At 41.7% G+C, this 27,420-nt stretch overlaps 1 protein-coding gene across 3 annotated transcripts; it reads right to left on the reverse strand.

Moving 5' to 3' along the window:
* Positions 1-2,866: 2,866 nt before the first annotated feature.
* GPR84 (G protein-coupled receptor 84) lies at positions 2,867-26,272 on the reverse strand. 3 transcript variants are annotated; one of them, XM_069972214.1, is made up of 3 exons: positions 26,250-26,272; positions 26,006-26,172; positions 5,709-7,379 (listed from the first exon to the last, which is right to left on the reverse strand). In XM_069972214.1, exon 3 carries the CDS (start codon positions 7,334-7,336, stop codon positions 6,200-6,202), a length of 1,137 nt encoding a protein of 378 aa, XP_069828315.1. In that variant the 5' UTR covers positions 7,337-7,379; positions 26,006-26,172; positions 26,250-26,272; the 3' UTR covers positions 5,709-6,199. The 3 variants fall into 3 exon arrangements, 2 of the variants coding, with proteins under 2 accessions (XP_069828315.1, XP_069828317.1); XR_011363305.1 differs by lacking the exons at positions 5,709-7,379; positions 26,250-26,272 and adding an exon at positions 2,867-3,075 and having other exon boundaries at positions 26,006-26,158; XM_069972216.1 differs by lacking the exons at positions 26,006-26,172; positions 26,250-26,272 and adding an exon at positions 11,029-11,050.
* Positions 26,273-27,420: the final 1,148 nt, after the last annotated feature.

Raw genomic sequence — 27,420 nt, forward strand, 5'->3', positions numbered from 1 at the left:
AGGAGTCACAGCTCACAGAGCTCTGGGAGTCAGGTCGTGACATCACCATTTTATTCAGGAAGTGAAGCCTTGAAAAAAGCATTTTATAAGCAATTCCCATAATAACTGTATATTGGTGATTTGAATAACTTTTTGAGGGGGGGGGGGGGGGTTAATACAGTAATTTAATAAAACTTTTCGCCGGACTTATACTTTAATATTTGTCAAGTGAAACGTTTGCAACTGACATTCCTGTTACATAGGTAGTTTTTTTTTTTTGTCCATATAGGCCCACATTTATCAATCTATGTAAATTACAAACTAGTTTAAACTGCTCACAGCAACCAATCACAGCTCAGCTTTCATTTTACCAGAGCTGAGAGCTTAGCTGTGATTGGCTGCTATGGGCAGTATAAATCAGTTTGTAATTTATAAAGTCTTATAAATCTGTCCCTTAATACAAAGGGGCACATGTATCAATGTGCACTCTTTTTTACACACCTCTAATTTTAAATTCAATCCGGTTTCACGACGCTGGCTTTATCAAGAGGTACACACACGTAGCAGAGGCTGGAAATCAGTGGACATAGCACTGGACCAATGTGGTGCCCCACCACGGGTGTTGTTATTTGTTATACCTCTCACAAAAGCCTGTACTTATTGTAAGTCAGTGGTGATGTGGTACTGATAAAAGTTTCGCCACTAGATGTCGATATTGTAAGTGTACTCAGATGCTGAACGGCTGAAGTATGGATTGGGTTATTGTTTATTTGTATGTCACATGGATCTGTGAACCTATTGGAGTATCATCTTCTCCTGTCCTATCATCCCTTACTTTACTTCTTCTCTATGCAGTCTTCACACACTCACAGTGCACTTTACAGTAGCTGGAGATAGGAAGTGTGAGCGGCTTTTGTTTTGGAAGTTGTAGGGAAAGGACGCAAGGTATAACACTCCCTACAGTGGTTCCTTTGGGCCCTGGCCCTCTGCCAGGTCCCCAGCCTAAAACTCAAGGGTAGTCTTAGTCAGGTTCCTGTATGGTGAGGAAGCAAGACAGGATGCAGCTAACGTCTTCTCTTTCACTAACTCTACACAACACTATGCAGTGTTAAACCCTTACAAGAGAGGACAAGTTAGAGATCATCTCAACCCACGCCGTGGACTAGGAGATTTGCAGTGCAGGACAGTATAAGCCAAAGAAAGCTAGGAACTGATCCGGATAGAGCAAAGTTGCTAAGAGCCTAGGAACTCTATCTCACAGTGCGGTTGTCAGCAGTTACCCCTCAGCATTCCGCTCATCCCAGGTAACAAGGGTTGGAGCTTGTGTCACCCACTAGAACGGGACCCCCGACACCGGTAGGCAAAAGGTGGTGCAAAGACCCAAAGGTCTTGCAGTCACTTTATGACATGGCTATAGTGGTAGAGATTGGAAACAAATTCAGCACCAGGTCTGTCCAAAAGAAAAATTTTGGGATTAAAATTTCCTGTTTATTATCTTCATGTTATCTTCTCCCTCTGTACAGTTTCTGTGATGTTATCTTCTCCCTCTGTGCCGTGTCTGTGATGTTAGCAGTTTATCATCTATGCTACTAAATTGGTTTGGTGCAGTGCAGGTGGGACATCTAAATCCCATTGCACCGACCTGCTGGGGGTAGGTGCACCTAAATGACTTACTAACATAGGGATTAAATGAGAAGTCCTCTGAAACTAAAGAAATGACAAGGCGGCAGGTGGGGTGCAGGAACATAACTAAATATACTTACCAATCCTCATGCTCCTTAAATACCTAGGTTTTTGTCCTTTTTTGGTGAAATAATATTTTTTACATAAAGATAATAAAGATGGTGTTTTAATCTTCCTGTTCTTCTATCCCTTATGCAATAATTGTGTCTGGGAACTATGTTAAGTCAATTAGAAAGTCGAGTTAAATGCGTCATTGTGATCAAGTTAAGACAGGCTGCAGGCTATATATATACACAACTATATGTATGTACACATATATATATATATATACATACACACACATATATATATATATATATATATATATATATATACATACATACATACATGGTAGCAAATAACGCAGCACTCTTTATAGATGCACGGGTGCCAGCGGTGAACCGGAGATCAGCCGGTATGTATATATCTAAAGCAAAATACTGCAGCACTCCAGTTTTCGGTGAAACAATGTGGTTTATTCAATCCATAAAGCAGGCAATGCGACGTTTCAGTCTCACCATTGAGACTTTTTTCAAGCATGTGAACATATTGCAACACACAGGTGTATTTATATCAATCCAAATCAAATACAATTACAAATCAATTACAGTGAAAAGTCGTGTACATTATATAGAAAAACATTCCAGTGTTAAGGTTAAATACATTCAATATCTAACTAGTGTTAAGACATGAAAAATGATCATTCAAAGATCGTGTAGAGCTAATATATACAAATATTAAAATAAATGAGGTTAAATTACTAATCCAGAGCAGCTGGGTATTACTCACTAGGCATCATCAGTACGTTCATGAAAGCAACTGTTAAACATGACTGCCGGGGAGAGACCATGGTGAAGGTGATCAGCAGTGGAACGCACGCAGATTTGGACCGCATCCCCTCGTGGAACGCACTAGGGCATGCGCAGTGGTACTGCTCCTGGAACGCATAGCGTCTCAATTGCAGAGCGACCAAAGTACACGCCCATTGATGATGCAGACCAATCAAGGTGGTGCATAGGCCCGGCGCGTGTAACATAGGTGGAGCTTTATTCTAGTCGGTTCATGATACAAAAACGCATCTTAGTGCAAATGTGAATATGTCTATATGTGAATATATAGGATCGCCTCCGTCGGTGTACGATTGTACGAGCTCCTCCAGAACAAAGTCCCGAGGGAGCTCCTCACCGATCCCCATGGGGGCTATAGGGCGGTGCGTCTCAAAAGTTAATGAAGAACCGACTGTCTATAGTAATATATAATGAAATTCATGTAATGAAGGCCTCTCACAGACTGACACGTACAAAAGACTGTAATATCTGATGATCAATCCTGGTGAATGCCCGAACTTTGCTCTGGAAGGATAGCTTGAATTATCTGAAATGAAGTGAAAATATGCAACAATTAGTATAAATAATGAAGTGTAAATATGTTCAAGTAACTCTTTGGGAGAAAAGCAAGGCGTAAACAGGTAAGTTCATTAGGGGATCTTTTTCATCTATACACGACAATATTTCGGTAAAATCTTGAACTCAACATTGAGACCTCTAGGTTTGAGGGTTTGCAGTTTGAAAATCCATGACAGTTCTCTCTTTTTTAACATAGAGTGACGATCCCCTCCACCTCGCGGTGGGGGAACCTGATCAATTATCATAGCCCGAAGATCACTCTCTCTGTGATGTGCCTCAAAGAAGTGTTTTGATACAGGTAAGTCTAATTAGTTTTTTCTTATTGTATAACGATGTTGAGTGAATCTTGTTTTAAAGTCATATGTTGTTTCTCCCACGTATAGGAGATCGCAGGGGCAGAGTAGTACATACACTACCCAATCTGAATTGCAGTTTAGGAAACTCTTGATCTTATATGATTCTCTCCTTCTGGGGTGTACAAAATGTGTTCCCTTCTGTATGTGCTTGCAATTAATGCAGTTTCCACATGGGAAACATCCTATTGTTTTGGCCCCAAAGAACGGAGTAGTTAACGATCCAGTAGATGTTTTTACAGTGCTGCTTACCAATCTATCCCTAAAGGTTCCTATTTCTTCTATAGGACATAAGGGGTCGGTTACTGAATTCTGTAATATCAGGAAAACTCTGTTGTAGAATTGTCCAGTGTTTATTCACTATTCTAGCGATGTCTTTGCTTTGTGAATTATATGTGATAACCAGTGGAATCCTTGTGCTGGCTCTCTCTCGTTGTCTAGTGGTAAGTAGGGTTTCTCTATCCATTGTTGAGACATTAGTGATGTGTTGCTGTATCAATGTTTTTGGGTATCCTCTCTGGAGGAAATTGTTGGCAAGTTTTTTGACCGCTCTATCTCTCGAATTCATGTCGTCCACAATCCTACTGGCCCTCATGAATTGGCTTTTAGGAAGTGTGCGAACCATATTTCTCGGGTGGTTAGAGGTATAATGGAGAAGTGTGTTTTTGTCAGTCTCCTTTGTGTACAAGTCAGTTTTTAATGTAGTGCCATCTTAAGCCTAACAGCCACAACCAGCAACCCCTTGTTACCCCCCCCTCCCCCCCCCCCCCCGGCGACCCAACCGCCACAGTGCGACCCTCGCCGACCACGGGTACTCACCACAGCCTAGAGTAGAGGGTGGGGGTGATAAGGGCTGCTGGGTGACGTCGCGGACAGAGCCTGGTAGCACGTGGGGACAGCAGTGAGTGTGGGCAGCAGAAGGCTGTGGCAGGGCAGGCGAACGGCTTAAGGGCAGTGGCTGCTGTCATTTTTGTTAAGTGAAACTTAAAATGACAGAAGGGAACATTATGTTGCCCCCTGCAGGACTGCAGAATCTGCTGCCTCATGGCGGCAACGGCAGCTTGGAGTAGTGTTGTATCACATGGCAGAGTGATGCCACTAGCGCAGTGGTCCCTTGAGCCCAACAACACATGTAACGGATCCCCAGCTGATTTCATGCTGCAAATTTACAGTGAAATCTGCTAAGGATCCCTTGCCCGTCATTTTCAATCAGATTACATACTTGCAGTGGGATTGACATAGTAAGTGATAGCCCCCTTAGTCCCCCGCCAACCAGAGTATACATTAACTGCATCACACTCCAGCTTGCTTCAGGGGCTCCCGGCGTCTAGACGTCCCGCTCAGCCAATCAGTGTGCTGCGGCGGAGCAACGCACTGATTGGCTGAGCAGGACGTCCAGCCGGGAACCTGAAGCAAGTCGGAGTGTGGAGCAGGTAATGTATGTCTCAGTGCAACGATTCAGGCAAAGCCTTCGGATATGAAACAGGCTATGGAGTACAAGACTTGACATGAATAGTAAAGATTTGGTCTCCGTTCCCTTTAGCAGTTTTACTCAATACAAATCTCTTAATGCTTCCGTGCACTTTAGCATTACAAAAGATAGTTTATGTGAATTAGTGTTGCTAATGGAGATGTTGCTATGCAACTTAAATAGACTTCACTAGATTTGTCAAACTATGGTGTGTAGGTTACTGAAGATGACTTTACTCACAGTTAGAGAATCTGTCACCCCCTTACTATCTACTGTATCAAGCTGCCGGAATAGATTTCAGTATAAACATTCAGAACATATCCTTGCTTTTATTTTTATATTAAAAAAAATGCCTTTGTTTGGGCTGTGAAGAGTGTCAAAGAAGTGGGGCCTATTGCTTCCTATGCTGAATGCCCGTCCATTTGCATAGTCAGCGACGTCCACTGTGCATATCGGTCAGTGAGGTGTGGTAGTGCTAGGGCCCAGGCAAGCCTAGGCCCCTTCTCCTTGACTATTCATAGCCCGAACAAGGGATTTGTTTATTAATTAATTTTTTATAAAACACAGACAACCAAAGGTATGTTCTGAATTGACGACCCTTCATTTTCAGTGCAGTTTTTACATCCTGTCCACCAATGTGATGTTTCTCAAATTAGAATATGCTCACGAAGACATAATGAAGCCAGATTTTCTCTTCAGTTACAAGAATATAAATATTTATTATCACTATATACATTTAACAGCTTTATAAATATGTTATATACAAGCTGAAGTGCATGAACATAAACAGAAACATCAGGTTCTAAAATTTCGAATGTAACGTGTAAAGTAAATTAGAGAGAAAAAAAAAAGTGCAAATGTCTTTACAGTTCTCACGAGATACTATTTTCTTGACATTAGTTTCTTTCTAGGATACAATCTGCATCTGAATTTCTCCAGAAATACTTTAGGATAAGTAAAAGTGCTTTTCATATTTTGCAGATTCATGAGCGAGGTCTCCTTAAATATGGAATATTTGAGTGTCCAGTTCTTGCTAGACTAAAAGCAGATCCACAACAGAGGAATACCTGGTGCACATGTGAATAAAACCTCTTCAAAACGTATTCAAAACGTCCATAATGTGGATGATAATCTACATCCTGTCAAGCTGCCTCTTGGTGGGGTGAGACAGACCAAGCCCCCACCGCACCCCAGACAACATGCACCAGGGGTTCCGTCATAGATGCTTTATCTGCCACACATTTTGAAGTGTCTAGTTCTTGGATATATTATGCTCTTCTGAATTTGTTCATGATTAGATACAGAACTCTTCTGTAAGCCTCACGGAACTGACGGTTCATGGCAGCATAAAGGATTGGATTGATGCAGCTGTTTAACCAGGTAAGATTTGCCGCTATCATATGGAGAACATGTGGTGCCGCATTTTTGGCATCAAAAATATTAAGCAGTAAAAAGGGGATATAACTAATCACAAAGAAGAGAAAAACCACAAAGCACATCCGAGTAACCTTTTTGAAATCGGAGCCAGAGTCCTTTGGTTGGGGTACTGTAGCAGGAGCTGATCTGATGTGATCAGTAGAATGAGAGGTCACTGTAGCTTTGGAAGTAGTAACATGTTCTGAGACGATATCACTAGAGGCGGCTGTGTCTACACCGCTGTCTTCTACTTCATGAAATTTCTCTTGGGTCTTAGAGTTACTACAGGAAGCATTTGCTGTTGGATTTTTGGTTTTGGCAAGCTTGTACTGGTCTAGGGCCTTGGCAGCAGATTTAACTTTGAGATGGATGAGCAAATAGAAGATACCAACACAGCTTAGGCCCACCACGAAGTAAAAGCCCATTAGAATAGTGGTGTAAGGTCTTCCTTTAATACGATGGAAGCTGCAGGTACAAACTTTAGGAACTAATACATAGACTGGCCAAAGTGGTGCAAAGCTGGCAAATCCTGCCACCCAGGTGGCCAGGAGAATGAATGTTGCACCCAAGTTGCAAAAAATACGGTCAAAAAGTTTATTGTTGGTGATGAGAATGTAACGGCTGACGGCGATGAGGCACAGATTTATAATGGACACTGAATTAGAAACAAACAGTAGCATTCCGAAGACCCGGCAGAAATCAGCCCCACTCCTCCAGTGTAAGTGTAAGTATGAGTCTACAGAGAAAGGCTGTAGGAACGTACAGTACAAAATGTCCGCCAAAGTTAGATTAATGATGAGTAGATTGAAACGGGTCTGTAGCTTTTTGTCCAATGCAAAGGCAATTACTGTTAATACATTGCCACCGGTCCCGACCAAAGACACAATGATTCCCCATGTCACAGCAAAGTAACGATAGTCCACGACTGATGGATGATAGCAGGAGAAGGGATCTGAATCATTCAGATTGGAATCATTGGAGTCATTCATGGTGACGATGATGATGAATGAACTTTTACAGCAGTTGTTCTTTCTGAAGGAGGAAAAAAAGAAAAAACATTGGTTTCAGGTAAGATTAGGCTACATTCTTACTACAGTGTTTTAGTCTGTGTAGCACAGTCCATATGCTGGCCACATTCCCTGTGAATGGTACCTGCATCATAATGACTAATGATGTAATGGTAGCACTCTTACTTCTTATTTACTAACCAATATTCTACTCCTGTGAAGCTCAAAAAGTTGCAACATGGGAAACTGTTTGGTAATTAGCAATTTTGGATAGACAAAAGAAAGTGTCAGTTCGCAATTTTTTTTTATCCTTGGTAATCTTATCTACTTATTTAAACTAATCATACAAAGATTTTTAGGGCATACACGTTAAGATCTCAGGGTCCCATTTATGATTGTACATAGTAGTTATATACTGATCTGTGGGAGTATATACTGATCTGTGGGAGCGGAAGCACTAGTCATAAGTATAAAATGGTCAAAGCCTTTCAGATAATTACAGTGATGGTAATTCCCCTCCTCAGACATACAGTAAGGTGTGGAACATGTTTCTATTTTCCCTTGTATGCATTAGGTGTGGTATACGTTTATATATTTCCTTGTATGAATTATGTCTTGAAGGTGAATTCCCAGGTAATCTATAGACAGTTTAAGCCTGTATTATACTTTTTGGGTGTGATGCAATACAATACTAAGCAAAAAAAATAAAAACTACATAGAACCTTAGTCACTGGATATGTAATACTGTAATCATTACACTCAATTAGCAGTTTAAAATTCACTTTAACGGGAAACTGACAGCATGGATATGCATATATAACAGCTGCCAGTTTCCAGTTACCTGTTAAGCAAGCACTGTGTAGGTACCTTTAGCTTTGTTCTGTGATCCAATGTTCTTGTAAAAAGATCTTTATCAACAACGAACATTATCACAGAGATGGGTCAGTCACACTGTTTGCATCCCCCCCCCCCCCCCCCCCCCCACACACACACACACTCTCAGACCACTACTCTGGCTGCCCCTGCCTCCTCCGAGAAAGATGCAAAGACTGTCACTTGTTACAGTGATAGAAAAAAATGGGATGGTGTCACTAAAGGGCAATGTTGTCCATGGCACCATGCAACCTAGAGCTGATACAGGGGTAGGAATAAATTGAATTTCTAGCAAGTTGTAGATAAATATCTCTTGGATCAATATGTATGGGATTCCACTGTCATTTTAAGTAAATTTGATCTGAATGCATATTAATGACCTATCCTAAGAATGCATTCCGACATGGCAGTGAACGCATGCAGCAGAAATCACATCCTCATGCTTTTACCAATAGCTGCGAGATTTTCTTGGCATGTTGTGGTCATTGGTTGACCAGCATGTGAACCGAAAGACCAATAATTAATAGCTTTTACACTTCAAAAGAGGTTTCAATGAGACAACATCCAGTTTTATTGGTGCAATCTCATATAATAAAATATTCCAGCTCCATTAGTATGTGGGTAAAATTATAGTAAATCTGTCAGCCTGTTGGAGACCATGTTCCTCTTTTTAGGTTCTAGGCAGAGTGGCGGGAGCAAAAACACGATTATGCAGCAATATTTAGAAGATTTTCCAGACACAAACTAGTATGACAATAGTAAAAGTCTACCTACACAACAGGAACCACTTTCTAGGTTGAAGCAAAGAGTAAAGAAATACATATTAATAGAATATTCAGTTATCATTTAAGGAGTTGACATATAAAGAAAACCTTTTAAGTTAGCCCAGTAGAGACACATGTAGCTGGCTGATCCCAAACTAGATGGTAAGGCTTTGGGTCCTATTACACTGAGCGATTTTTAACGTTTAAAGACTAAGGGCCCTATTCCACCGGACGATTATTGTTCACATTATAGTTAAATTATTCGAATCTAAACGATAATCGTTCATTTGAAATGCACTTAACGATTAACGACCGAACGAGAAATTGTTGATCGCTTTATAAGACCTGGACCTATTTTTATCGTTGCTCGTTTGCAAGACGTCGTTCGGTCGTTCGCAGTAGATACGAACGCAATAGCGAAGAAAAAATGATTGCAAATACGATCATAAGTAACGATTATCGTTCCATGGAAATGAGTGAACGTTTTCAGGTCTTTCGCAATAGCGGTCGTTTGAGATCGTTAACGATTATGCGTCCGGTGGAATAGGGCCCTAACGATAAACGATCGCAAACAAGATTGTTTATCGTTAACCTGAAATCGTTCACCATATTACACAGAACGATAATCGTTAGTTACGATCGTTACTATGATCGTTTATTCCTTCTGATCCCACCAAAACATTGGGCAATGTGCAATTACACTGAATGATTAGTGAAAAAATGCGGAACTTGAGTGAACGAATGTGGAATTACAGCAAACGATTAGCGAATAATTAGCGAACGATTAACAATAATTTTAGGTTCAGATCTAAATCAACGACATATGAACGATTTTTCAATCATTGCCTGCAATTACGCAGAACGATTATCGTTTACATACGAACGATATAACGATTTTTCGCACGATAATCATCCTGTGTAATAGAGCCCTTAGTCCACCAGAGTTAGAACCACCCTTCATGAACTGCTCTCCTTCTGAACTGTAACTTGGCATATATTAGTTATGAGTAGCTAAAAACCCAACTATATTGTCGACTTTACTCAACTTTATTATAGCAATTGGGAACAAGATTCGACTGCACTAAACCGGTCATATAAGGAAATACGGTTCTGCTGTCTAAGAAGGAAATGTGTAAATCAACTAGCTGCAGCTACAATATAAAACTCTGCGCTGTTAATAATTAAATTATATAAATGTCTCTCATACACAGCTAGATTTGTTGCTTGCCCCCAGTTATTTTTATTTTGCAATAAAAGCCAATAACCCCCCCACCACCACCAAAAAAAAGGGGAAAAAAAAAGGTAAATAATCTCTTTGCTTAACTATGCAAATACCTGTGTTAAATTCCTTTTCATTTCATATTATACATGCCCCTAGGATATATTCACACGTACAGGAACTGCTGCTGTAGATATTATTGTAAGTAAAACCTGCAGCAGATCCTTTATGTGTGAATGTACCCTTAAGAGTGAACTCACTTGAGGAAGAGTGATTGCAAAACTGTGTGCAACTGAAAATAAACTCAGTTCATTTCTACACCAAGCATATGGTTGTCTATAAACTGTACTCATAAGAATGGGACAATCGCTGAAATTTCGTCAACAAACTGTGTTAATATATCCTTAAAGGGCAACTCCAGCTAAATACATTTTCTTTCAAATCAGCTGGTATCAGAAAGTGCCAGAGATATTAATTTTCTTCTATTAAAAAATCTCAAGTCTTCCAGTAATTATCAGCTGCTGTATGTCATATACATAGATATAGACATGTAGGACATACAGCAGCTGATAAGTAAAGAAAGACTTGACATTTTTTTAATAGAAGTGAATTACAAATCTCTATCACTTTCTGACACCAGTTCATTTGAACAAAAAAATAAAATTAAAAAAATTTGCTGGATTACCCCTTTGAATTGTCAAGGTAATGATAGTTAACAAGTATAAAACAATCCTACTGATATAATCTAAGACTCACTTTCAGCTATTTTCCCAATATAAATCCTATATAATTGGATCTTAGATATGGGCCATACTCACCAAATACAGAGTCGCACTGGCTGATGATCTGAGAACATGTGGAACAGCTGACTTTATATAACGTCTTTCCTCAAAAGCCCCACCTTGCTCAATAATTTCCCATAAGTTCTGTAACAATGTCAGTTCTCCTTTTAATGTGTACTTTTTTTTTTTTGCTGAGTCGGCTACTAACCCTTTGCTTTTCTGTGTCACTTATTTTATCTCATGCAAGCACCTGAATAAACTTACCATGATTATTAGAAAACCTTGACATTTATATTATGTACCAAAAACACAACCTTTGGGAAGTGCCATTTATTTTGTAATGATACAAAGTACTATCACATGATCTGTCATAACAGAATCCTGAGGTTAGGGAGAGATCATACAGTATTTTGGTTAACCTCAGTTTAGAAGAGGGAAAAACTGGAACTCTAATCCTCCAGTTAGTACTAAGATCACTGGTTCCTGCAAAGAACAGGATTCTTGAAAATAGATATCATTTTTAGACTTCAATTGATATTTAAGTGGGGTCTCTGTATGTCAACCTTTATGTAAAGGGTGTATAGACATCACTGAAGGGGAATACTCCACTCAGACCCCCTGCTTACCAGGGAGAGAGGCTAATAGTTCTCACAGTCTGAATCCATTATAGTATTATTTTTGGCCAGTTAAAATTTCCCCTAAAGGGTTTAGCTGTTCTGTGGCAAGATCATAAACCTGAAGCTTAAGTGCAATACCACATGCAGCCAGTGTGGTCGCTATGGAGGTTGGGGCAGTTGCACTCTTTTGAGGCTGAGTACTATACTCTGCCTGATGTAACAGAGAACAGTGTGGCTGTGCAGTTAAAGCATCCCTGTATTTATATCTATGATCACTGCAAGGAAGTTACAGCTAGGGCGATGTTGTAGACTGAAGTGGTGAATAACCCCCCATCCCCCGGACTTTAAAGAGTACTTGTCATTAGAAAAAGTCAATTATTTTAATTGATCGGGTCTGAGTGTTCAGTAGTGATGAGCGGACATCCCGATGTTTGGTTCAGGTACCGAACAGGAACAAATGAAATAAATTATTGTCATTGGTTCGTGTTCACCGTGCAACATTTACAAACAAATAACAATAGTACAGTAGAAGCATACGTTTCAGTCTAAGCACATGCGTACAGATCAGGTGCAAAGCATAAATTACGCAGTTACATAAGGCCCTATTACATGAAACTAAATGATTATTGGCCGTATTTGCCCGATATCGGCCAATAATCGTCCTGTGTAATAGAAGGCAATGATCAGCTGACATGAATGATGTCGGGTGATTGTTGCTGTTGTTTGTCTTTTATCCTGGGTTTGTCTTTCAACATGCTATCAACGACATGTTGCAGACGCTCCGTGAAACAGGAGCGACAGCAGTAGACCACCACTATCCTCTATGGACCCCCCCCCCCCCCCCACACACACACACACACAGCTCCCCGCACCCCCCTGGCTCTCACCCGGTCGCTGTAGAAGCATGTAATAGTGCCGACAGCAAGCGGGAACGAGGAGCAAACGAGCGCTTACAACGCTGATTTGCTCTTCAATATTGCATACGTTTCGGTCTAGAGTTAGGCACATGCATACAGATTATCAGACGCAAAGTGTAAACTACACAGTGGCGTATGTTCACAAGTTCGAATATGTTCGAAAATGATCATTATAACCATTCCGATCATTGAACAAATTGTTTGTGGTCGGTGAACACTAACAATTAGAGTCATGTTCGTACAAACATACGAACATTTACGAACATGTTCGCTCATCACTAGTGTTCAGACTGCAACTGATCAGGAGAACAAGCTGGGAGAAGTCCACTCTCAGAATGCTCTCTCCCTGCTTTGTGTTATGTGACCTAGTGGCGACATAATGTAAGTCTATGGGGCCATCCAGGGTGGAAGGACACAGCAGGGTGAGGAACATACAGCAGCACAGACTTATCTGAACACTCAAATCCCAACCAATCAAAACTTTTGACATGTGGAAATTTTTTTTAAAGACAGGTACTCAACAATAATCCTTTGACTTCCCTCCATATATTTACCCCTTTGATATGCCAGGCCACCAGGGATACTGAAATTAAAAGTGTTATCCAGCGCTACAAAAAAATGGCCACTTTTGCCTCTCTCTTGTCTCCAGCTCAGGTGGGGTTTGCAATTAAGCTTCATTTACTTCAATGGAACTGAGTTTAAAACCCCACCCAAACTGGAGACAAGAGAGGGGGAAAAGTGGCCATGTTTTTGTAGCGCTGGATAACCCCTTTAACCTCTCACCACTCTGGAACAGCAAATCCTATCTTTTCTCTCTTCTGTATTGAGTTTATACAGTACATTATCTCACCATAACCCAAGGATTCTGTCATTCAGTCATGATCATCATGTTGTTTTTCTGTGTATCATAATGAAATCAGTAGCATGGTGTGGTATGTGATGACTTAAATGTCTTGAGTTCCCAGTATAAGAACTCTTTTGCATGACAAAAATTAAGTGGCTAAAGATTCAGTCTGGGACAAATCAGATGTTGTTGTAAAGTTTGTAAAGAATTTGACTTCTCTCCATATGTAATGCATAACAAGTCAGTTGTCACAGCTACTTTACTAACATAACACAGACATATAATACATTATATAGATGTGATCAGTATTAGTGCCCAATTGGTCCTTTTTTTGGGTTCTCTTTATAATCTAACTTTCTTAGTATTTTCAGGAAAAACATGATTAAATATTTACTTAGCAGCCACATTGTAATGTTCTTGGATTCCATGCTAATACATGAAAGATGATCATAGGGGAAGATTACTTGGCTCCTACCCAGCGGACTTTTTCTGCAGTATATTATTACAATTAGAATTATTGCTTAACATGTAAAGGAATTTCTGTATACACATTCTTTTTAGCTTTGTAATAATACAGCATTAGAAAAGGGCTCTTAAAGGGGTTATCCAATGATAGAAAAACATGGCCACTTTCTTCCAGAGACAGCACAAATCTTGTCTAAAGTTTGGGTGGGATTTTGCAAATCACAAATTGCAAACCGTACCTGAACTGGAGACAAGAGTGGTGCTGTGTCTGGAAGTAAGTAGCAATGTTTTTCGAATGCTGGATAAGCCCTTTAATTTCCCTGAAGTGACTGTCCCTATGCTATATTTCTGGAAGTGACTGTCCCTATGCTATATTTCTAGAAGTGACTGACCATATGCTATATTTCTAGAAGTGACTGACCCTATGCTATATTTCTAGCCAAACTTTAATTAAAGTAAAACATAACCAGTAGATATAAATCATTGTAATTTCTTCCTTTGTCAATTATAACCTAATCTTAAGGCCCTATTACACAGAACGATTAATCGGCCATATTCGGCCAATATCGGCCGATAATCGTCCCGTGTAATAGAAGGCAATGATCAGCCGTCATGAACGATGTCGGCTGATCGTTGCCATCATTCGCCTTTCAACATGTTGAAAGACAAACGACAATGATAGCAGCAATCTGCTGCCGACTCTCCATAGAATAGGAGTGGCAGCAGCAGACTGCCGCTATCCTCTATGGGCTGCCCGGACGATCTAGCGATAACTAGGGCAGCCCCCACAAACCTCCCCGCTGCCCCTCCAGCACTTACCCACTCACTGCTAACGTGTGTAGTAGCGGCGGTAGTGAGCGGGGAATGAGGAGCAAACAAGCGCTGACAGCTGCATAAACAGGAAAGTGATAGAGGAATGTACTATATGAAAAAAATTATGCACTTTTATTTATCTGATGAAGGGGACACAGGTCCTCAAAACGAGTCATATCTGTGCTAATTTAAAAAAATTTTCAAATATTAAACTCCTGTAATTTAAGCTTCTGGCTGCCTCTCTTTGTGGACAGTGCTGACCTAGAGTACCATATCACTCATTATTTGTATAGCGCACACAGATTGTTTTCACGAGCCCCATAATTTTGGAAGCATCCTTTGGCTTTGGTACAGTCGGCTGGCAGTCCCTAGAGCGAGTAGGCCCTTATTCAGTGGACAAACACTGAACAGACTTCGGATTTGGATTTTTACCCCGGTGAGGAGTAATATGCACAAAGCCCAAGTGTCTTTCAGGTGAGCACCTTCTCACAAATTCCTTATCTCTGATCCTTTGAGGCGCCGGTGTCCGGTGCTCTAAAGGTTGCTACCCAACATTTCTCCAGTTGTGAACAGAGAAATAGTATACTTGCCTAGATATTGGAGTACAGCGTGTTTTACTACTGCATATCAGTGTGTTAGAAGTCTATATAGACTAAATGATAACAGTTTGGAAGCTGGAATGGCATCCCTTATACCCTAACATTCCCATAATTGATTCATTCGTGGAGAAGAACACTCGTGTATGAATCAGTCAATTGTTCATGCTTAAAAGTTAAACATCCCTGTAATGAAGGGTACAGTGACTGGTGCAGTCATGGCCTTGATAACCATGTTTATGTCTAGACCCTATATTACCCTGTTCTACGCTATTACTCCAGTACAGTAGTATTATTCATACTGTTGTATCAGCAGGAGTTCCTCTTTTTTCATTAACTTTAGCCATTAGGACTAAACAGCAACTTTTGCAACACTACATCCTTTACCTAACCTGCAATAATTGTCATAATGCAATATGGAAACACTCATGCCAAGTCACTAAACCACATAACGGCCCTGTAATGCTTTAGAGACACAAGAAACAATTGCTACTTTGTAAGCTGACAACTCCATTTTTCCTATAAGGGGTTAGGTTGGGTTCATGCTACGTGTTTACAATCCGTTTTTTTTTTCTGGTTTTGCAAAAACTGATGGTAAAACGGATGCATTTGTGTGCATCTGTTTTGATTAGTTTTTCCATTGACTTCCATAAAATAAAATAAAAACTGATAAAAACGCATCTTTTTTGTGTTTGTTAAAAAAAAGTTTGTGCTTTGACCCTTTTTTTATAATGTAAGTCAATGGAAAAACAGATGCACACAAATGCATCAGTCTTTTCATCTGGGTTTTTTTTTTTTTTTTTTTGCAAACATGGATAAAATAACGGATTGTAAAAACACAGTGTGAACCCAGCCTTACATGGTGAAATTGTCTTTGTATATGCTTTTATGACCACATGAAATTCCCCTGTTGAGTATCTTCAGTGTTTACAATATCAGCAATATGGATGAGATTTAAAGAAAAATCCAGAGGCATTCCATATGAAAACCTATGATATACTGTAGGTTTAAACCTTGGAGGCCTGAGGAAGATTGCCACATGCATTTCACCTGTCTGTATATGTTTAGTCTTTTAATAATTAATTGAATTATATCATCTTTATATTTAACCACAATTCAAGATCAAAATCTCAAACTTTGACTTACATCCTTTCCAACCCAAAACATAGGCTGTAATTGAGTCTTATCTCGAGTAATGCCTGGATTATTCCACACCTGGGTGTTGGCGTAGAGAGATTATATCACATATTTAGTCTTTACATGTCCATCAATATTAAACCCAGACAGTAAATTCATATCATATGTTATCTAAAGTCGCTGTTTACCTAAGCTATGTCACTCTCAGTAATATTTAGACTATTGTTCTAGTATTATATAGACACAGTCTCTGTCATGTACACTGGTCTAAAGCTAATGCCAAGTCTATGGTTTCTAGTAGACTATTCCCCCTTGTCTGCTATCAGAGGAAACAGATCAGACAGAATGTAACGGTATTCATCTATCATTCCTCCCCACGATAAGCATCTCTCGCCATAGAAATAACATGTCTGTTCCTTGATCTGTGATGACAGTGTTCTTCACAGTGCAGCACTATGTCTTAAAAGGGGTTATTGAGGATTAGAAAAAAATAACGCTACTCTTGTAAAAACAGTTTCTCCCTGTCCTCAGGTTGTGTGTGGTATTACAATTCAGCTCCTTTTTTTTCAATGGACCTGGGCGGCAAAAACACAACAGAACTGAGGACAGTAGTGGTGCTGTTTTTAGAAGAAAGCACTAAATTTTGGTAAACCCCTTTAAGTGCACACATGACACTTTTCATACTTTTCGAAGAGTATATCCAGTTGTGCAGTCCCATAAGTTCTGCACAGTTCATTGTAGAGAGATGCAGCTTACGTCAGACAGTCGCGTTGCCAAGACAGCTGTACGACATTCAGCAAGTTCTGTGCACAAGTACTATTAGGGTCTATGCAAGGAACATGCTGGGGGTTGTATGGTTGGTTTGTGCAGAGAGTGTGTGACCAGATAACTGTAGTTAGGATTGTATAGATCCTGTAAATCCTAGATTCTCAACCTGTGGAATGTGAACTCCAGAGGGTACGAGTCATGTGTTTAGGGGGTACTCATGCTGTCCTTGCAATGTACTGTATTAGCACGTATCGGATTATAAATATGGGAGGCAGATCCAGAACTTAAATCCAGAGCACTCCCACCTACCCTTTACCATTTTTAATATTGTCTTCTAATATTGCAAAAGACCTTTTGGCCCCATTAAGGCGGCTCCTCATGGAATCTCCATAGTTCTATTACTGCTTAAGGGTGCAATGTAAATAAGGGGTAGCTGACTTAGGAACTGAGATTACTGCTTTAATGCTAAGCGATCACCAAGTGATAGAAGAAACTAACTCCATAGCTAAGTGAAGCTTCTTAATAGGCACTGCTACTTATCATGTAATGGAGTAAAGAAGTGCTTGTTATAAAAATTAACTAGTTGGTACTGGAAACACTATTACAATGCTGGAAACATAAGAATATTATTTGATACATTAGAATAAAGCAATGTAAAAGTGACAATGCCTATTATTGTCAGACGAACACATGGTATTCATTGGGAGCAGTTATCTAGTGTGTGTGTAAGGACCCCTGTTTCTCCTTTGACAGCAGATGTCAGGGGAAAGAAGAATCAGGCATGTTGGATTTGGAGAGAAATAGGTATTGGACAAATGTTTCTGGTAACCAGATATTGTGTAGTTTTCCAAAATGCCCCCAAGCTTCTACATACAGTATATCCCATTAATACAGATCCTCTATCAATAAGACTTGGCTTTCTAGTACATCCTGCAGATTTTTCATCTGACTAAGATCTGGGGAGTATGGAGGCCAAAAAGGGGCTCATATTTTCCCAACTATTTTACAGTCTGGCTGAGGCATTATTCTGTATGTGCTGACTTCTTTTTCCCATAATGCACCCTGATGCCATTTATTCACTAGGTAAGTGACGTACATGCACATGATGTAGAACACATGTGAGTTATCAGACCAGTATGCCTTCTTTCCAGTAGCGAAATTAGAGGGGGGCAGGGGGGGCTGCTGCACCCTGGCCCACACTGCCAGGGGCCCACTGAGGTCTCTGCTGTAAATGCTGTCTGCAAAAGCAATCAGCCTTGTCTAGTGCCCCCCCCCCCCCCAGATGCTATCAGAGCCCGTAAAGTGGGGGCCCCCTGCTCCTGGGGGGCTCACTGGTCACCGGAAGCTGTACCTGGCCGGGAAGAGCTCTTATCTCTCCCCTCTCCCTTCCTCCTGCACGATGTGCTTGCTGCTGACAGCCCCTTCTTTACTACACTGCTGAAACGTCCTGTGAGGAAGAGAAGAGAGGGAGGATGTGATGGCAGCAGCCGAGGTATCCTGCCTGTGCATGGCTGCCAGGGACTGAGAAGAGGAGCAGCAGCAGCTCTGACTGACAGTGAGTGTTATTAAAGTGTCTGTCAGGCTGCTGGAATAGGATAGACTGTGTAAGGAGGAAGCACAGAGCCCCCCACCTGATGCTGCAGTCTGGGGATCCCTGTACAGGCAGCAGCTTAGGTCGATTGCTTTACAAGTTTATTCCATTTTCTGTTTATTCCATTTAACTGTGACACCCCCAACCCAAACCTCACCCCCCCCCCCCCCCCCCGAGTCTCCATTACAGCAATGGTTCTTTTTCTTCCTGTTATTTACCCCCTAACAGCCACATACAGTAAATGTATCACACATATGCCCCAACAGTGCCAAATCCAGAGTGTTCATCTTCTCCCCTCTTTCCCCCTTAGGGAATGTTCACACTGAGTAATTCAAGCAGAATTCCGCAGCAGAACTTTCCGCCGTGGAATCCCACCTGTCTCAGTGTGTCATAGCCCGTCTCCACTCTCCGCTCAAAGAAGTGACATGTCGTGCGTTCTCCCATAGACGGGCAATGACACACTGAGACAGGTGGGATTCCGCGGCGGAAAGTTCTGCTGCGGAATTCCGCTTGAATTACTCAGTGCTACATACCCTAAGGGTGCCTACAGTCTTTTACCTCCAGTCATCTTCGGGTATGCTCCCACTACAGAACACACACCGAAATTTCAAGCAGAGGCCACGCGGCGGACTCTGCTTGAAGTTCCGCCTGTCCCATAGACTCAATGATATTGTCAATTGAAATCTGCTGTCTGCCCAAAGAATTGAAAATTCGATCATTAAGTCTATGGGACAGGTGGAACTTCAAGCAGAGTCCGCTGCGTGGCCTCTGCTTGAAATTTCGGTGTGTGTTCTGTAGTGGGAACATACCCCTACTGTCACAGCCTGGATTAAAAATCACTCCAATCCTAACCAATTATTGCTGACAATATAGAAATCAATTGCAGCCAGGAGATTTTACACAGGCAAATATTGGTCAGGAAAGTTGATAGAAATCCTCCTGCCGTCAATAATCAGCCAGTGTAAAAGTGACAGCGATCAACCAAGGACTTGCAAAACACATGATCCGTGGCTGATCGCATCTTTTGATTTTCAGTAAAATTTATCGCTATTGATTGATAGCAGTGGCGTCGCTAGGCTTAATCATTCGGGGCCCCAGCCCCGAATGATTTCAGCCTAGCCCCGAAAGTCTTTTTGATCCAGCCAGCGCTGAAGTAACAGCAGCCGGGTCTGTGATAGACGACTATCAGAGGCCGCAGGCTGCTGTTACTTCAGCGCTGGCGGGCCGCGGGAGCGGGATCGGCCGGCACCACTTCCGGATGCCTCGTGACGTCACCCCTCTCTTCATTGGACGCAGTGGACGCTGCACGCTACGGCCCGCCTCTCTCCTGCTCTCCAGGGACGTCACAGCCGGCTGTAACGCCGCCAAGCTTCTCCCCTGCCGCGCTCCTCCACCTCAAGCTGCAGCACAGGGATGAGTATTGTAACCCCCGGGGGGGTTACTGTGTGTGTTTGGGGCGGAGGGATGGGGGCTGGCAGTGTGTGACCAGGTAGTACTCAGTGTGTGTGTATGGGGGGTCAGATGGGGGTAGTAGTGTGTGTGTGTATGGGGGGTCAGATGGGGGTAGTAGTGTGTGTGTATGGGGGATTCAGATGGGGATAGTAGTGTGTGTATGGGGGATTCAGATGGGTATAGTAGTGTGTGTAGGGGGGGCTCAAATGGGGATAGTAGTGTGTGTATGGGGGGCTCAGAGGGGGGTAGTAGTGTGTGTGTATGGGGGGTTCAGATGGGGATAGTAGTGTGTGTATGGGGGGCTCAGATGGGGGTAGTAGTAGTGTGTGTGTGTGTGTGTGTGTGTGTGTGTGTGTGTGTGTGTGTGTGTGTGTGTGTGTGTATGGGGGGCTCAGATGGGGGTAGTAGTGTGTGTATGGGGGGCTCAAATGGGGATAGTAGTGTGTATGGGGGGCTCAGATGGGGGTAGTAGTGTGTGTATGGGGGGTCAGATGGGGATAGTAGTGTGTGTATGGGGGGCTCAGATAGGGGTAGTAGTGTGTGTGTGTGTATGGGGGGCTCAGATAGGGGTAGTAGTGTGTGTATGGGGGGCTCAGAGGGGGGTAGTAGGGTGTGTATGAGGGGTTCAGATGGGGATAGTAGTGTGTGTGTATGGGGGGCTCAGATGGGGGTAGTAGTGTGTGTATGGGGGGCTCAGATGGGGATAGTAGTGTGTATGGGGGGCTCAAATGGGGATAGTAGTGTGTATGGGGGGCTCAGATGGGGGTAGTAGTGTGTGTGTATGGGGGGCTCAGAGGGGGGTAGTAGTGTGTGTGTATGGGGGGCTCAGAGGGGGGTAGTAGTGTGTGTGTATGGGGGGCTCAGATGGGGATAGTAGTGTGTATGGGGGGCTCAAATGGGGATAGTAGTGTGTATGGGGGGCTCAGATGGGGGTAGTAGTGTGTGTGTGTATGGGGGGCTCAGAGGGGGGTAGTAGTGTGTGTGTATGGGGGGCTCAAATGGGGATAGTAGTGTGTATGGGGGGCTCAAATGGGGATAGTAGTGTGTATGGGGGGCTCAGATGGGGGTAGTAGTGTGTGTGTGTATGGGGGGCTCAGATGGGGTGGTAGTGTGTGTATGGGGGGCTCAGATGGGGTAGTGTGTGTGTGTGTAGGGGCAGTCAGGTTGGGGTAGTGTGTGTAGGGGGGGTAAGGTGGGGGTAGTGTGTGTGTGTGTGTGTGTGTAGGGGGTCAGGTGGGATAGTGTGTGTAGGGGGCAGGTTTATTGTAGGCAGAGGGAAACTTTATTACTATGGTGGGTACAGTAGATGCTATATTACTATATAGGGGGCACAGCAGTGGGGGCATTTTTACAGCATGGGGGCATTATTACTATATTTGGGTGCACAGCAGGGACATTATTACTATATAGGACACAGCATGGACATTATTGCTATATGAGGGGCACAGCAGGAGACATTACTACTATATGAGGGGCACAGCAGGAGGCAATATTACTATATGAGGGGCACAGCAGATGACATTATTACTATATGAAGGGCAGAGCAGGGGATATTCTATACGGGAATAATGCACAACGGGGGTATTCTATATGGGGATGCTGCACAGCAGGGGGGGGGGGTTATTCTATATGGGGATGCTTCTCAGCAGGGGGGGGGTTATTCTATATGGGGATGCTGCACATCAGGGGGTTATTCTATATGGGGATGCTGCACAGCATGGGGGCTATTCTATATAGGCAGGATGCTGAGCAGGGGGGCTATACTATTTGGAGGCACAGTTGAGGCCTATTATTTATGCAGACACAGAGGGAAGGGGGAGGGCTACAACTATGTGGGGGTAGAGAGAAGGCCTATACTATGTGAGCACAGATAGGGCATATAGGGCACAGAGGAGACCTAATTACTGTGTGTGCTGGAGCAAGGAGCCTAAAATGTTTTTCCTGGCAGATTCTGTAGAGAAGGGGGTTATGGCTTGGGCTGAATGGAAAAGAAAGAGAAAAGCGAATCTGATCAGAGAAGACGTCAACTGTGAGTCACAATTTCAAATACTAGCCTATGTGATCATCTGTTTAAAAAAAAAAAAGTTACACACACACACACACACACACATATATATATATATATATATATATATATATATATATATATATATTATATATATATATATATATATATATATATAAATATATATATATATATTAGTGTGTGTGTGTGTAACGTCACTGCAGAAGTCAACTCAGGGGGCCCGTTGTTTTAAGAGCCTAGCAACGCCCCTGATTGATAGATAGGAGATAGATAGATAGGATAGAAATATGAGGTAGATTGATAGATCCAGTAGGAAACAGATAACTAGCAGCTCATCACATATCTTGAATTGCACACACATGTACGATCCCAACATGAGAATACAACCAGCTGACATCTTTTACTGTCTAAAAGCTTATTACATAGCTGCTTTCTTCCAAAAACAGCCCCATATCTGCCCTAAGGTTGTATGCGGTATTACAACTTTGATCCATTTACTTCAGAGACAAACTGAGGAGCAGAGTGGTGCTGTGTCTGGGAGAAGGCAGCTATGTTTATTTAATCTTGGATAACCCCTTTAATTTTTACATGGCTGTTTATGTGAAATGAGAAATGAGTCACTATGAGTATTGTAGCAGAATATACCCGTTATTATGCAGACAACATTGTCGTCTGCTGAGGTTTCCTATGGGTAACATAATCGGTTGGGGGCCCACTCAGACTCACTCGCCCCCCCCCCTAGACTGAACCCCTAGCTACGCCCCTGCTTCTTTCATTTCTCCATAGTCACATTGTAGGCACTTTGGACTATGGACAGGAAGCAACATGAGCATTCTTATTTATATCCCCTCCCCCGTGCTTCTATTTTATGACTGATCATTATGTGTCCACTCTCTAAAGATTCTATCATAAGTTGTAATATTAGGAAGGAATATACTCTCTTTTACTTTTACAGCCAATATGTAATCAGGTAGCAGCAACGATAGAACAAAAGCAGCAATGTACTGAACGTTGTTTGGTTGCGGTGTGATCCACAAGAAGTTATTTCGGGAGATATATGGGTTTTTACTTTGGTGAAGGAAGCTGCTTGTAGGGCATCCTCAGGAGGAACTTTCACAACTTTCACTCTTCCTTACTGGAATTTCCACATTGTCATCAGATTGTCAGCTCCTGCAAACAGCAGTTTGCAGCTTTATCTTTTGTCTATTACTTGAATGTAAAAGATGCAAAATGTTTGCTAGAAGCAGAAGATTTTAGAAATCTCAGCAGCTTTTTAACTTTATTTTTTTGATAACATTATTATTTTTACTTTTTACTTTTACTTTTTACAGCAGGGTTTGTACCTTCTTTGCCTTAATAACACAAACGATTTTGCTCTAATTATTTTACTCTCCTGTGACGTTAGCAGCCCGAGATTGGTGGTTTCCCACCACTCTATTGATGCTAATGTTGTTACATTGCAAAGCAAATCTATTAAAAGAAGTGGTAAGGCTGGCTGATGCTATACAGCTATATATTGAAGGGGTTGTCCAAGCTTAGAAAGACATAGCTGCTTTCTTCCACACACAGTACCTCTCTTGTCCTTAGTTTTGGGGAGGTTTTGCAGGTCAGTTCCGAATTGTAATACTGCACACAACCTGAAGACAGGTGTTTTCGTAAGAAAGTAGCTGTGTTTTTTTAAAATCCTGGACAACCCCTGTAAACAATTGTAAGAACATTATATATTTTTGGCATATTATCCAATCAACAAGGGCCAGAATTATCATATTGCAGCGGCAGACCCTGAGAAAACAAAGCCCCATATTATAATTTTTTTAAAATAATTTTTTATAGTGTTTTGTGGATTTGAAGTATGTCTAAAATAGAAAAGATGGAAATAGAACAGTAATCTGCAATCACCTCACAGACACGACTAATTTCATACTGCAGTATTGCATCTGTATTTATCAACCCAGTACAGTAGTGCAGAGATTTAGGCTATGTTCCCACAACAGCCATAATTTGGATCAAACGGGTAAAACATAACCACAAACTGTTTCAGAGCTCACGGCATCATTATTTAAGATAATGCTGGGAGTTCTGAAGTCTGGTCTATGTACATAGTTCGGAAAAATGGCCCAAACACAGAACTTGTGTCTGTAGCCTAAGAGGGAATTCAGACATTCTGCGATTCCGGTCTGTAGCACATGTTCCATGCACACACAGCTGTGTCAGTACAGTAGTGCAAAAACTTAAACTTATTCAGAGCTCCAGTATTATAATGAATCATGATGCTGGGAGCTTCGCATTACATTCCACAGCACATCGTCCGTATATACAGACTGTGCAAGGAACATGTGAATACCTCCTAAGAAAAAGCTGAGGTTGCAGCTTTTTCATCTGTTAGGGTGGGTTCACACTACGGAATTCTCGCGCCTTTCCGCCGGCTCCATAGACACCATTCTATGGGCCGGCCGATTCCACATTCTGCCGAAAGAATTGACATGTCAGTTCTTTTGGCAGAATGCGGAATCAGCCAGCCCAAATAATGGTGTCTATGGAGTCGGCGGAAAGGCGTGCGTCCGTGAGCGCGTACAGCTGGCGGAATTCCGCAGAGTTTACCCGTGAGAATTCCTCAATGTGAACCCACCCTTATAAAGTAACCCTTCAGGGTGCCCTCACACATTACTTTTGTTTGGTGTTTTTTAGTTTTTTAAGTGTGTAAGGCAAACCATAAGCTTCTATTTTAAACAAACAAAAAAAACACAGCGTTTTTACGGGGGAAAAAAGGCAGTGTGAAGTCAGCATAATGGTGTGTTTATGCAGAGATTTAATCAGACAGATTTTTGAAGCCTAAGCCAGGAATAGATTTGAGGAGAAAGGAGGAGAAATCTCAGTCTTAACTTTATGACCTGTTCTCTGTTTATAGTCCATTCCTGGCTTTGTCTTTAAAAATCTGTCAGATAAATCTCTCTGTGTAAACACAACATAATGAAAGTGTATATCATTTAGGGCATGGGCTCCTAAGCAACATCACAGGTGATATGAATTCATGCAATGCACAAAGCAATAGCCTATCAGTAAAAATCATTTAGGCTATGTTCACACATCTTTTTGAGACAAAATAACAACCGATGTTTGATAATGACGGGCGGCGATAATGATAATGAACATTATTGATGGCCGTTATTGTATAACACTGGCCGTTATTTCACAAAAAAAAAACATTGTCTGAACATAGCCTTAAAGGAAGGGATAGTCATTTGGTCCTGTGCTGTGTTCACACTGCATGTTTCGGATATCATTTTAACACACAGTTTCTGTTTTCATTAATTACCTTCCATGTATTCCGAATTCATGCTCACCAAAAATAAAAATCACACTAACAATGTAGCCAAACTGCATAGTGTTAATACTGCCTTAAGTGATTTTCGCATGTGATTTATTCAATTATAATATCACAGACGCATGATATTTCATGTACACACAATGTCATGTATTACTGCAAAGCATCCAACCACGCACACCTATGCGATTATTGCGAGCAGTAGCCCTGGCCTGTTAAGGTTTTTCTTCCTCTTTTAGGCTGTGTTCACACAACATTTTTTAAGGCGAAAATTCTTTTGATAGTTACGGTTGTATATAATGTTCTTTATTTATGGCTGTATTTTCCCCTCATGCAAAAAAACTCTTAAGGTCTCATAAATTTTAAAGTCGTAGACATAAAAAAGCTAATAAAATATATCTTTCTAAGATTCCTTTTACTGCAGATTCTACACACACCCATACGTGTGCCTCCATAGCTCACCTTACAGCCGTGCAATGGTCACAGGCGCTGGATCACAGACAGGAGACTTCCAAGAGCTGTGCGTCCTACTGCTCTCCTCATGATCAAATGCAAGCTGTCTGACTTCCTTCGGGATAGTGGGAGGAAATACTTCCAATACCTCAGTGAAGGATGGGCAGGTACAAAATCTGAAGTGGAGACAAATTATGTTGCAACACCATTAACCCGTTCAGTTTCAGGAAGTACATGTAATGGTAAGGATCACCTTATACAGCAGGGCGTGTTGTACAGTCTTATCTGACTCATTCACAGCTTGGGAAATTCAAGGAATCTATGTTGAAGTGTCAAATAATACTTGAACAGGACGGACTTATTTCATAACACAGTCTCATCTGACTAGGCAATGGGTTTCTTATTTAGAAGCAGCTGGAGGTTATGGAAGGGTCGGGGAGGGATTGATAATTGGGGGAATTCCCTTTCTGTATAAGGCCACTTTCACGTTTTTGGTCAATATTTTACACCGCTGGAATAAAAAGTATTTTTACACCGAATGCCAGTCCTAATTGACAGGCAGACCCCTGGACCAGAAAAATTATGTTTTGCTTAGTTTTAAAGGACACACACATGAAAAAACTCACAGTACGCCCACTTGGCGGATTTTTGGAAAAATTACGAGTTTGTCTGGTTTTTGTAAAAATTGTACATAACACAATCGTAAAATAAATGAATACTGATGAAATACAGAAACATTCACATTTTAGTTTCTCTATAGGCCTTAATGCCCACAAACATAACAGTCGCATACATTCGTTCTAAAATCCTTGTTAATACAGTGGGGGTAACCCTTTAATGCATATATATATATATAGTTTGGAGGCTAAAACAACTTTTATTTAGGCCAACTTACAATTAACTTATATACAAGTGCTCAAAATTGGTGCATAAGTCAATTAAAAGTATGATAGGGTATGATTTTATTCAGTATTTACCTTGTAGAGGTGTACATAGAGCTGGAGGTATTTCTATAATTAGGATTGCTGGAGTTGTGGCCAATAATAGCACCCCGGCCGTGGGTGCTGAACTAATGAGCAACCATTTCATGGACTACCATAACTGGGTCAGTCAGCGGTAAAGCTCAAGACACGCTGCTGCCCTTGGGCTCGCTCCTCCTTTTTCCTTTTGTCTATGTACCAGGCCATGGGTCTCCAAACTGCGGCTCTCCAGCTGTTGCGAAACCACAACTCCCATCATGCCTGGATAGCTAAAGCTTTGGATTTGGCTGTCCAGGCATGATGGGAAATGTAGTTTTGCAACAGCTGGAGGGCCGCAGTTTGAAGACCCAAGTACTAGGCAGTAGCGGATTTTAATAGGTGCGTTTTGAGTGGTAGCCCGGGGCCCTGAGCTCATGGGGGGCCCACAGCCACCCACAAAAGACT

Source organism: Dendropsophus ebraccatus, chromosome 5 (genome assembly GCF_027789765.1).
Source record: "Dendropsophus ebraccatus isolate aDenEbr1 chromosome 5, aDenEbr1.pat, whole genome shotgun sequence".
NCBI classification, from domain to species: Eukaryota; Metazoa; Chordata; class Amphibia; order Anura; family Hylidae; genus Dendropsophus; species Dendropsophus ebraccatus.